Consider the following 13,016-nt stretch of genomic DNA (forward strand, 5'->3'; position numbering starts at 1 on the left):
CTCTCCATTAGCAAGAAAAACAGATAACTTCATAAATAAAAACCATAGAAAGAAATATAATAACAAAATCTCAACCATTCTAGCCTGACATTTTCCTTTCTTCTCTCCACTCCTGACAACAGTATTGTTCAGGTGAATGGTTACAAAGGCTGTTTTCAATGGCTACTGATACAACGAAACTCAGATACATAGAAAATACTTAGTTTGCAAGACACAGAATCATAGAATGGCCTGAGTAGAGAAGGACCTCAAAGAGCATCCATTTCAACCCCCTGCCATGGGCAAGGTTGCCAACCACCAGACCAGGCTGCCCAGAGCCACATCCAGCCTGGCCTTGAATGCCTCCAGGGATGGGGCATCCACAGCCTCCTTGGGCAACCTGTTCCAGTGCGTCACCACCCTCTGAGTGAAAAACTTCCTCCTAATATTCAACCTAAACCTCCTCTGTCTCAGTTTAAAACCATTCCCCCTTGTCCTATCACTATCTACCCTCATAAACAGTCATTTCCCCTCCTGTTTCTACGCTCCCTTCAAGCACTGGAAGGCCACAATGAGGTCTCCCTGGAGCCTGCTCTTCTCCAAGCTAAATTCTCCCTAAACAGGTGATCACAAAGTTTTTATTCTGTTCCCACATATCTGATCAAATCACTCAAGTACTGTTTTTTCCCATTCACAGTGAAGGTCGTATTGCACAGCAGTTCATAATGGTATATCTTCAAAAGCTATAACTCAAATTACATGTTAAAGCTTCATGAATGAAAAGCTAATGAAAAGCTTCCAAGATCATAAACGGCTTTAAGAAAACATCAAGAAATGAGTAATATAAAAAGTTTCAGATATGGCTCGGGTATGAAACAAACAGTATCATGTTCTAGATGAGTCAGCACCTGACATGGAGGTCGGACAGTTGGGCGTCTCCCTACTCCTGCTCTTTTTTTTTTTTATTTTTTAGATTGAACAAAGTAAAAACAGGCACTTAAAACTAAAACATCAAACAGATCATAACTTCCTGTCTAGTGCTATACACGGGCATTCATCCTCTTACACTCAGACAAAAGATTTTTGGTACAAATGTAGCTGCTTTTACACCAAAAAGAAGAAATTCTGCAAGGATGAGAAAAAGCAGCAAAATGAAGAAAAAATGCAGGAGGGGGAGGAGGAAGAGTGGTGGGAAAAAAGAGTTCACAGACTCTTTTCCGATGGCAGTCTTGTTCTGTCTCTAGTTTATTTTGCTTTGAGAGAACCAGTTCCTTTAGGGAAGGCCTGGAATGATGGATATATTTAAAAGAAATACATGGTTTATTTACACACTTGGCTCTGCAGATAGACAGGACAGGACTGCTGAAAATCTGTTACAAATTCAAAATCCATTCAAAAGTAGGACTAAAATCAGCTTTGCTCCTTCAACCCTAAATCATCATTAGTGAGTACAGTTCATCAAAGATATCTGAATGAATACATTCCCATTTGTCTTACTACACATTTTCTATTTTTTTTTTTTTTTTTCTTTTTCTCAGCTTTCTTTTTCTTTTCCAGTTACCAAGAAGCACAGAATTGATGTGGATTCAGAAAGACTAAAAAGAATATTACCAGATGACTCTAAAGAAGTTGCAAAAAAAATCTCAGCTTAGGCTTACAATATTTTCCAGCTATTTACTACTGTTCTCTTCTGCATCATTCTTCCAACAAGAAAAAAATCATACACATCTACTGCATAAAGGCACAAAATGTGTTCAGTTTGGCTTATACCATCTGAACATACTCTTCAGTACCTGGCAGGCCTTGGCAGTTATGTCAGATGGTGTATCTTGGGAAAATGCTGGCCTCAGAGCAGCTCCAACCTGGAAAAAGGAAAAAATCCAATGTAAAACAATAGTGACAACACTCTTCATCTAACCTTGCTTAAGGTTCAGGAATATATACAAAACATGCAAGATAAGACTGTTAGTGTTTATAGTTATACCCCAAAATTATGCTTGCTATCTAGCAAACATTTCCAACAGTATTGTATAAATGACAAAGAACTGTTTTTCTGTTGCTTGTCTTCCAATAGTCTTTTTAAGCCCCAACTGCCTTTGCATACACGTGGCATTCTCTTTTTGTTGTTAATGAACATCCTTTTACACATGAAACGACTATGAATTCAATTTATGCTGAAGCTGCACAGACAATGATTTTTTGAACTCCAACAGAATAATAAGGCAAAACCAGGTGTTCATTACTGCATTTGTATCATGTTCTCAAAATGACAGACAAAAAAAGAATTAGTCAGTTGTTTTCAGACAGTGTTTTTCTGGAATAGAAAGACGTCAAAAAAACAGCAACAATAGTTACAGCAGTACAGAAGGAAGGAGAATAAGATGAGGATAGGATGAAAACCTGTCCTGAAGAAGTGTTTTTCAATTCTGAAAACACAGAAGAGAAATCAGAGGAAAACCAGATAACTTGAGGTGGGAAACAGGCAAGGAATGGTGGCAGCGTAGAGAACTGTGGTAGGCACAGAAGGTATAAATAGCAAAACTTGACAAGATTAGAGGAAACCAGTGCAATCTTAGGAGTGATTCCAGAGTTAGCCATGTCACTCCACGTGGAAGGGAGAAAAAGCCCTTAACTTCATCTCTCCTTTTAGTATATTTCCAACAGGTAACAGAATTAGAAAGCCCATATCACCCTTCTAATTCTCATATCAAGCGTCCCTACTCAAAAGGATGTTTCTGTATGAGGAATGAAATAAATATTTTGTAAGATGTTCACAGATTTTTCTAAGGACCAGTGCACTATCCTAGACTATTCTCAAGTTAAAATGCAGTCTAGAAACCATGTGCATTTAAAGACTTAACAGATTGATCAACGTGCATCAGCAAAACATAACTGGTATGCCCTAGGACTTCCAAAGCAACAGGAAATCAATCACAGTGTGAGTATTGCTACTAAAAAAACCTACAATGCCATGAAAGCAGTTATTTATGCAGAAAAAAATGGCAAGTTTCATAACATGGAATTATAATGATAGAATGGTGTTCCCCTCAAGTACTGGGAGGCCACAGTGAGGTGTCCCCGGAGCCTTCTCTTTTCCAAGCTAAGTAAGCTGAATTCCCTCAACCTTTCTTCATAGAAAGATTTGTTGACTTGAGAAAGATCCCCTGCCCCTCTTCATTTGGCCAGGTACCCTATTTGAAACTCATTCTTGCAGGCACATTCATCTTATGATAAATGTAAATACTGAAGTCAGTGGGATAAATCACATATCCAATTGTTTGCAAGGCTTAGATCTTCTTAAATGAATCAAATGAAAGAACCAGCAAAACTGATTATAGATGCAAATCAGTAAGAACCAACCAAGAAAAGAAGCCCACCCTTCAAAGCACGCTATCGCTTAAGCTTTGCTCATTCTCACACTCAAGTCTGAGGCAAGAGATTAATCTTAAGCATGTTATATATCTATAAGTCAAATCTGGAGTACTGATATTTCAGTATGATATGGAAAATTGTTATGATATATTTAGAACTTTAAAAATAAAAGACAGAAGAGTTAAGCTATGCAACAAAATAATGCAATAATTTCCCAAAATAAATCTTCAACCACTCACCTCCCATTCCCACACTATTGTCATTTTTGTTCAAACCCAAGTGTATTCATTAGTTCCCAAGAAAACAGATTTATTAGATTATTCTGGGATTGAATCAGTGTTATTTTCAAATTCTTCATTCTACAAATGAAATACCACTCTTGCAAAAAAAAAAATCAAGTTTAATTTGTAGTATTTTGCTTTCAAGAATCAACAGCTACTGGTGTTTTTTTTGTTGTTGTTTTTGTCAGCTAATAAATTATGATAAATAGGAAGAGATACACAAATTTTGGAGCAGTAAATAAAGCTGCCTCTTTAGTACATTTTCAAACAAATAACCTCTTCACAGGTCTTTTGAAGTTACAAAATGTTCTCAAAGCTAATTCTGGCATATTGGCATAAATATACAGTTTCATGAAGTTATAAAGAAGGTCTCACATTAGCCTGGTATTGCTCCAGTATCACATGGCCTGGAAACTCTGGCTCAGGAACTGATGCAAATTTCTTGATAATGTCTTCAAGAGCTTGAAGACCCGCCATTCGTAACTGGTTGCTGTGATCAGTTGCAGCCATGAATGCCATTCGAATAAGGTCAGAGAGATGCAGTACTAAGAAGTCATCTTAAAATAGAACAAAAGAAGAACTATTTAATAACTGAAATTATACCCAATGACAGACATTTGTAATATTTTCCTAACAGAGATGTACAGATTTCATACGTTCCTTTCCGAAGGTACACAGTTAAGAAATGGAAGAAATACAAGAAAGAATGTAGCCTTTTTTCTTCCCACCTCCTTTAAACTGACATAAAAACATTTATTCTCAAGACAATATTAAAAATTAAGCAAAATTTGAAACAAAGTAAAATATGAGACAAAAAATATGCATTGGATAGAATATTTTAAATGTGGCTGAGTAGCTTGTAAGAGGTAAGAACATTCAGTAAAGTGGATTTCATGGCTCCTTTCTGCCCTATATATACAGAAAATCTTCAAGGCAGTTCTTGAGTCCTTTGCTTATAGTGACCTCTGCTGACAGAAGAAAGCCTCACCAAATTTAACACTTAACAACTGAGTATGCCTTTCTACTTCTGCACCCAAGGGCCGCATCCAAGGCCATCAGCAAGCAGCCACCAACGTGTAGAGAAAAGCACCAAATGACTCATTAACGCCGTGAAAGGATATTTCTTCTGTTTGTATTTCTTTCTTTACTCTCAATTTGAATTACCAGATGTCTGATAGACTGTCATTAATTCTTCAGGTCACCACAGTTTATGATGATACCAAACAAATCAAGTTCACATTCAATAAATTTAGTGATGTATATTCTCAGGATTATTATGTGCAATTCCCTGCAGGATCCTATGAAAAAGTAGCTCTTTTATGATTTTCCTCTACAATACAACATCTCCAAAATCAGCTTCCCAAAGCTCTTCCCTCTCACTCTTCAAACACTGACGCCAGCCTCTAATCAAGTAAAAATGAACATTCTCAACAAAACCAGTGCACGGTTCTGGAACCGGACACATAATATCCATATCAGAACAGAAGCCTGTAACAGCACAGGTGCTAAAATCCACAAACCCTATGCATTCTAGGATCTTCATATATGATATTCAGCCTACGTGTACATGAGCTCCTCATGAACGCTACACTACACAGCTGAAGGCAATCACTATGCACCAGAACCAATACACATAGATGAGCAAAGGACAGAAACTTCCCACTACTAGTTTGAAACTGTCTTGTGAAAAATGTGTTATGTCATTCCCAGCCTCTCAGTTAGGATTCTCCAAGTTATACACGTATCTTGAATACATGATATTTACCAGTCTCACAGATACCAAAAGAATTTTATAAAGCAACTGGGTTCATCCCTCACACGTCCATCACTCTGCTACAGCAATTTACCTGGACTTATCTTTTTCCTCTCATAGCACTCTTTTGCTGTGGAAATGCTAAAATAATAAGAATTGTGTATCACCACTATTGTTAGGCTTGACTCAGATAAACTATTCCCAGCTTACATTTGACCAGAAGTTTACTCCTTCTATTTCAAACTAAAAGAAAGAGCTTGCAAGCCCTTTTCTTCCCACTCCCAAGCAGATCAGTCTGTTAAAAGTTTGTTGGAGAATATAACATCATTTCGTATTCACGGCATGGTAACTATAACAGTTACACAACCACAGCTTTGGCCTTTTCCTATTTCCTCTGTTTTTAACTGTTTGAATGAAAGGAAGTTCACTTTCAAAGAGCTTACATTTTTATCTTGGTTGTGTAATTTTAAGCCGCAAAGAAGTATCAACAATAAAAAAATTAAACATGCACATTCTATAATTACTTTTCGGGTTTTTAAGTCTGGCTGAACGAGCCAGCGCCAGATCAAAGTGTGCCTTGTTTGCATTCTCACACAGCATGATCACTCGGCACAGGCAGTCAGCTGCAAATACACGAGTTGCCCAGCGAGGTGCTACAGAAGGCTTGGTTTTATCCTCTTCACCCAGGGTAGTAAACATTGTATCATCATCCATCTCGTCCTTCTTCTCCGATTCTTCATCCTTACCTCCTCCCAAGGGAGCTGCAGTGCTCATGTCTACAGTAAAGAACAATATTAAGAAAAATCCTGATGTTAAAAACTACGGATGACTAAGAACATTACTCAAAGCCCTTCAAGATTCTAAACGCACCCTCTTAGTGAGTATGGTGCTGATGGATTGATGCTTGGACTTAGATGTCTTTTCCAACCATAATGATTCTATGAGCCAAGACGTTCAAAAGAGACAAAGGCTATGGTAAATCAAACATGGATGAAGAAAACTCAAAACAGGAATGTTTTGATAAACTGATCAGGAAAGCTTGTGTACATGATTTGTAAATCTCTACTTAAAAAGAAAACTAAATTTTGTTCATATACCACTTAGTGGTATCAAAGAGTGCAAAATGAAGTGTATCTCAGTTATTAAAATATAACTGAGATAAATTTATTTAAATATCATCACAGATTATTCCACCTACTAAAAACATGAAGAGGAGATAAAACATTCATATTAAAAACTCTAACATCCATCCCATATGAAATAAGGAAAGAACATTCCACGTTCAAATTCAGGAAGTGAGGTCTTTCCCACAGAATAAATAAATGGTAAATATATTGCATAAAAAAAGAGACTGGTAGCATTAGTCATCAGTAAACAAAGATGACAATAATTAGAAGAGCTTCAAGATGAACTCACAATATGCCAATAAATAAGCATAAATGCAAGGCAAATTAGCAGAATCTGCGTCACAACTATCCTTCAAGCTGAAAAAGAAGTATAAGGTCTCAGAGCACAAAGATCTTTGCAAACAAATCCGCAAGGCTGAACAACACACAAAAAAGTTTCATCACCATGGTAACCCATTTTCACATCAGAAGCTCAAAGGGAATAAAGGAAAGCTCCGAGCATGTACAGCACTGTTCCTTCCCTATGGGTCTGACGCACAGACACTAAAAAGCATTCGTCTGTTTTCACAATCGACAGCAACTTTTTTTTATCTTAAAAGAAATCTTACTTTTAAAAATGTAACATAACACTGATGATTTCTTCTAAGTATGTTTAATGAATAATAGTTAAAGCTCCACATACAATAGAAACTAGATCTTAACTGGGACAAAGGACAAGCTCAAAATAAATATTGCCAGAAGATGCGAATACTAAGGACACACCATCTTTTACGTGCACGCCATAGAACACTTACCGCTGGAAGCTGCAAGGACATCCTTACAAAGCATTAGCCAGTGAGAAAGGTTTTCTACTGCCAGAGATGAAAGCATATGTCCCAGAGTATCATGGATATCTGAGCACAACTTCCGATCCGTTTCTCGATCCAGCATACCAAAGAGGACGCCTTCGAGGCCTGTCTCTGTGATATTAACGCCCTGATGCCGGGAATGAGCATCTCGCCGAGAACCAGCTCCAGGGGTAAAAGTATTAATATCTGTGAAATGATATTTGTAACATGATTTTCTGAAATCAGTAGCTCCATTTTACAATTTGGAGTAACAAATGAGAATTGGACTCTGAATTCACGTGTAAGTTCGGGAAATGACACACCATGATGTTACTGAATTTCTTCCAAATTAACATTAGAAAGCTTTTACAGCAATCATTTTTTTTTTCTTTATTTTTTTTTTCTTCCAAGGCAAATAGCATCTGAGTATTACTTCAAAAATAATCATCATCTATTTCTCTTCAAGGTACACATTCCTTCAATTTATAAAAACTCCTAATAATATTTGATTCTGAAGAGTCTTTCTAGAGACATACTTAATAAGTAGGATTTAATACTAATTGAGCTCACAATTCTACATTCTTTGAAAAACACTGTGTTTATCAAAACTGTTGAATTTCCTATTTTCAGAATAAACTGATGCATGTAGGCATTGAATCAATCAGCAGAGTTCAAAGGCTAGTAGATGTGCTGCTAAGAGAATTTAACACACCTAGATAACTGTATGCTGTTTGGTGGAGATAAGTCAATTTCCAACAGAAGAACATCTAAAATACTTAAAAAACTGTAAGACATTTCCACTGTATATACACTGTATTTCCTATTTGATTTCTATTAGTCAGTAGGGCAGAAAAGGTTAAGTCCAAATTTCACAGGAAGTGAAATGACAAATGAAATTCAAGAAGTAAGCAGAGGTGAGGAGAAATGTTATTCAAGTGTGTAGGGATGGCTATAGAGTGGATTTTTTCTTCCTGAAGGCAAATCACACGCATGCACGAATACATGCACTCAACTGTCCCAAAAAGACCACATGAAAGAAGTACTTACTGATGCCATTATTTTCTTTGTCTCCAGCATTTTTTGCTAAGCTCATGGCATATTCACATACTTCTGCTGCTTCTCTCTGAGCAAGCTGTCGTAAACATGCAACTGCAGCCCGGCGAAGCAGCAAGTGGGAGCTGCACAAGTGAACCTAAATCAGAACCATTGCATGTGAGTGAACTGCACCTCCATACGAATAAGTGCTGCTAAGGATTGCCAGTATTCTACATGGCCTTGTGTAAGCCTCTAGGTAGCAAACTCTTTACAAGATCTTAGAAGTTCACAGGCAAGCACTTACTGAAAGCAGAAATTTGAAAATAAAGCTGGCGTATACAGAGCTGACAGTTGTTACCCATCAAAAGCTTTAATATTAGAACTGCTGTGTCAGTATGATTTTAAACAAATTATACTTTCCAGTCCGTTACACTCTTGAACACTGTTCCACATCATATTCTGCTATAGCTATAAATCACTTTAAAAGCAACCACACAACTACCCTAAAATCTTCCATTTCAAGCGTGCACCAGAATTTATAGCACATGTTTTTATATGTTTCTGTCAAGATGACAGCTTCAGGTCTTTTTGCTAACCAATACCGGGCTTCCATTTCCTTTTGAATCAGCTCAAGTACAAGCAAATATTTTTCTTAGGAAGAATTGTGCATGGTAACTATTTCCTCGGGAGGTAGTAGCTGCACAGAGAACTGTATGTTTTTCCACTGTGGAAGAGATGACGAGTGCTCTTTAAGAAACTGACTCTTTAGTTACCCTGGGGAAATTGTTTTTAATCAACTGAATACACATTTGCTTTCTCAGTAGTAGGTTATTATGTGGATGGAAACTGCAACCCTAAATGAAAGGGTTGTATAGTGTATAAAGCACTTCAACAGTAGATCTTTATTCTGTTTGTGAATATACAAGACTTAGATACTGGAAAAACAAATCCACTTTTATACAACCCTCTAAATATCGCACTAAAGCATTCCTTGTTTTTCATTACAAAACAAACAACCAGTGGTTATGATGCCAATACAGGAAAGCAGAAAGCAGCTCCATGGTTTAATTTCGATACCTGGCATTAATTGCATAAAAGAGCAAGTTAGAATGTAATGAAAAGTTTGTTAATGGGGAAAGGTAATGCAGACTCTGCCTACCTAGCTATAAGTTCACAGTAAAAAGAAGTGAACAAGACAATTCAAAGGAAAACTTACCAAGCTACATATGACTTGGAAGTAAGGAATATGAAAAAAAGTGAAGGAAAACAGCTTTTGTTTAATAAAGGATCATGAAGAAACATGAAACGGATAGCAGAACGCCTAGGAAAAGTTTTTTGTACTGGTCATGCCAGCAGTAACTTCATTTTCTGCACTATTACCCACTAGTGCTCACAGAGTGACTAACTAGAACTATTTGCCACACTGTGCACAGTATTTATGGAGTAGGGCCTAGATATTTCTGGTATGTTGCATCTCTGTCATGCAAAATTCTGTGCAAGAACAGGTGCTGCACAGCAGCATTTCAGTGTGTGGGGGAAAGTCAAAGTACGTATGCAGAGAAACACATGTAACAATGCAAGGATGTCTGGGGGAAAGTCAGGGAGGGAGACTAAGAAAAAGCTCCAATATTGACATAAGGTAATAGAGAAACACTAGTTTCACAGTGAATTCTAAGAACAACTTCTCAAAAACACCGAACAGACTTCAGAGAGAAGCTTTCCAAACTTCACAGCATTAGACTGCTAAAAAACCCTCAATATAATTTAAAAATTAAATAATAGTAATAAAGAAACAAAAAACCACATCTTTCTCTTACAGTTGCATTTTGTATGTTTTGGGTTCCAGCATCTGTTTCCTGGTTTAGGCCAGGATTTGCAGACAAAACAGCACCACAGGAAGAAAGCAGTGCTAATCACAACAGCAGCACAAGAATTTGAGCATCAGCATCTACTACACTGACAGTGGTAAAGCAAATCCAAGACGTCCTGCCTTTCGCAAATTCACTTTCTTCCCTCTGTGCATGCAGTTCCTTTAGCTGGAAGTAACAAGGCATTTCAGTAGTTTTTATTGAGTGATACCGTATATATTCTTGCTAGTGTGCTACCAGAGTGAATCCAGCCTTATGACGCAGATTTGGGCAGCATTCTGAAAAGCATCTAAAACAGCCTGGGGACAGATATTCCTTTATTGCGCTCCAATGTTCTGCAGATGTCACCTCTTTGTTATGAATGGGTACCCTTGGCATCTTACTAAATACCTCTCCTGTGTCCCTTGCTAGGCACACAAATCTTGGAGAAACAGAAGGAATGCATTTTGTACTCACACAAAGACTGGGAACCAGACTGGATAGGTTGACGTGCCGTGGTGCAAACATATGGAGCTGCTGAAGGCAGGATATGGCCGCTGCCTGAACGAGAGAATCTGAATGGTCCTGTGTGATTGCACATCCCACCAAACAGGACGAACGGATTGTTGAAATTGTAGCTCCATTACCTGGTGATAAAATGTGACATCCTTAACACAACAAGATTTTTGTATGAGAGCAACAGATTTTAAATCTTCAACAAACACTTTAATGCAAAAGAAATTGACAGAATTCACAAGCAGCTTCTCTGACTTCCTACTGAAAAACAGTACATCTTGAAAGAATCACTAAGGCGTGTTTCTGTACCTCAGTATTTCGGTTCAGTTAAGCAACTCTCAGTCCAAATGAAATTTTTGGATCAACTGTCTTCAAACAGAAATATTTTCAAAATAACTCCCCAGGACATAAAACTAGTACGGGTAATTGAATTTCAACTGTGAATATCTTTTCCATTTTATGATATACGGGCAATATTTCATGCCCAGAACCACTTCCTAAAGTGTTAGGCAACACTTTAGCTAGCATAAATGCTAGCTAATTTTGGTTAGCTCCATTGGATGAGTCATGCTGCTCTAACAGAACACACAGTTTAAAAAACAGAATCTGAAAAATAATTCTGTAATTAACCCATATGACATTTAAAAGAAGTTTCTGAATTACAGAAAAATGCCTGCAGAAGACTTTCAGTATAAGGATGATGCTTATTAAAAAGTGTTACAACATTTCAAATCAAATAAAGAGCAAGCAGACACTCAAGTTGAATCAAAGCATCTAGAAACTTTCCCATAATAGAAATGCAAGTCCAATTCTCCAGAATTTGAATTTCACAAGTGGTTAGCTCTATGACACTGTCTGAAAGACCAGAGTAAAATATTCCTAAAAAAAAAAAAAAATCACACTAGGACTCAGACCATGTTTTTTGCCATCTCAGCCACAGAACTTCAGATATAGGGTTAGATCTGTAAAAAAATCTTAATCATAATGGTAAAATACCATGATATGAAAACGTCAAGAATGAGTGGAAATCAGTTACTGTTCACAACGCCAAGAACTATGTCCAACTTAAGATTTTGTCATCAGTCAAAAATAAAGCTGCTAATGTGCTGAAGAAGTAGAGGAGAAATGTTGCCTCTTGCCCGACAAAACATTTCTGGCAAGGGTGCTTCCCATCTTTTACAGGCAACACAAAATTGCTATAAAACAGAACATCATACATCTTTATAGCACCTTTATACAAATTTCAAACTGATGGAAAAAAAAAAAATAACGAAATGCCATAAGAAAACATCACCACATATGTTCAAAGTCAGAACTGAAGTTCTGTGCAGGACACTATAATTGTTAAATCCCTTCCCCACAGTCTTCAACTACAACAGACAAAATTTGATTGTCCTCTGTTTAAGATCTGGATTAATTGGCTTTATAGAAGTTAATTTTTTATTCCCCTTCAGATTCACACTGACCTTGCAGCTCAGGCCCAACTGTAGTTATTATAGCTCCAAGACATCGGCCTAAGCATTGATGCACTTCTGTATGTGATGGTGGAACAGTTAAGAGCAGAGTAAGAACTAGAGAAAGTGTTGGCTCCACATATCCGCGGTACATTGGTCCACTAGAATCAACTATCAAGGCAAGTGAATGGAGAGACCAGGTCTATTAGAAAAAAAAAAAAAACAACAAGATTTTTGAGTAATATATTTAGGAAAGTTACAGAAACTTACATGTAGACTGAACTTAGCTCTGCACATCCTTGCTTACACATCTAGTTATCTTCTCTGACTTCAGAAGGGTTTGAAAGATCATAACCTCAAGCAATCACCTGGGAGTTGAAATATTTCTAGCATGCTACTTGGCTGCCAGCACTTTTGCGGATAACGGAGGCGAAGATGATAAGGAATTTGAGCAAACAAAACAAAACAAAAAAAAAAAAAAAAAAAGAAACAAGTCCCCTCTAATCCTCCCCCCTCCAAAAAAAGAAAAAGTGAAAAGTGACCTTTAAGATAGGAAAAATAGGGAATCACTTCTGTTGTAAAACTGGATGTAGATTCAGAAGCAGACAGTTGTCAAAGCATTTCATAGGAAGTGCCTTTGACATTTTCAGAAACTGCTTTACATCACAAGCTGAAAGGTTCACGTGCATTTTTACGAAGTATGGAAAAGCAATTATTCTAGTATTCTAGGCTTCATTGCTGAAGAAAATAAAGATTCATCACTTTGCCTTTTAACATTTAACTTCATTCGATACAGATGCATTGCTCCATATGCTCTTTTTACAG

General features: G+C 37.2%; 1 protein-coding gene across 3 annotated transcripts in view; it reads right to left on the reverse strand.

Annotated features, from left to right (window-relative positions):
- HEATR5B (HEAT repeat containing 5B) overlaps positions 1 to 13,016 on the reverse strand; it is a 51,555-nt gene that overhangs the window by 17,354 nt on the left and 21,185 nt on the right. For all 3 annotated transcript variants that reach the window (XM_042882223.1, XM_042882213.1, XM_042882214.1), the window contains exons 20-26: positions 12,204 to 12,393; positions 10,699 to 10,868; positions 8,387 to 8,531; positions 7,307 to 7,546; positions 5,910 to 6,161; positions 4,008 to 4,189; positions 1,773 to 1,841 (exon numbers count right to left, since the gene is read on the reverse strand). In XM_042882223.1, the coding sequence (XP_042738157.1) occupies positions 1,773 to 1,841; positions 4,008 to 4,189; positions 5,910 to 6,161; positions 7,307 to 7,546; positions 8,387 to 8,531; positions 10,699 to 10,868; positions 12,204 to 12,393 (1,248 nt within the window). The remainder of the gene's footprint in view (positions 1 to 1,772; positions 1,842 to 4,007; positions 4,190 to 5,909; positions 6,162 to 7,306; positions 7,547 to 8,386; positions 8,532 to 10,698; positions 10,869 to 12,203; positions 12,394 to 13,016) is intronic.

Source organism: Lagopus leucura, unplaced genomic scaffold, assembly GCF_019238085.1.
Source record: "Lagopus leucura isolate 7727_CA_CO unplaced genomic scaffold, USGS_WTPT01 Super-Scaffold_73, whole genome shotgun sequence".
Taxonomy (NCBI): Eukaryota; Metazoa; Chordata; class Aves; order Galliformes; family Phasianidae; genus Lagopus; species Lagopus leucura.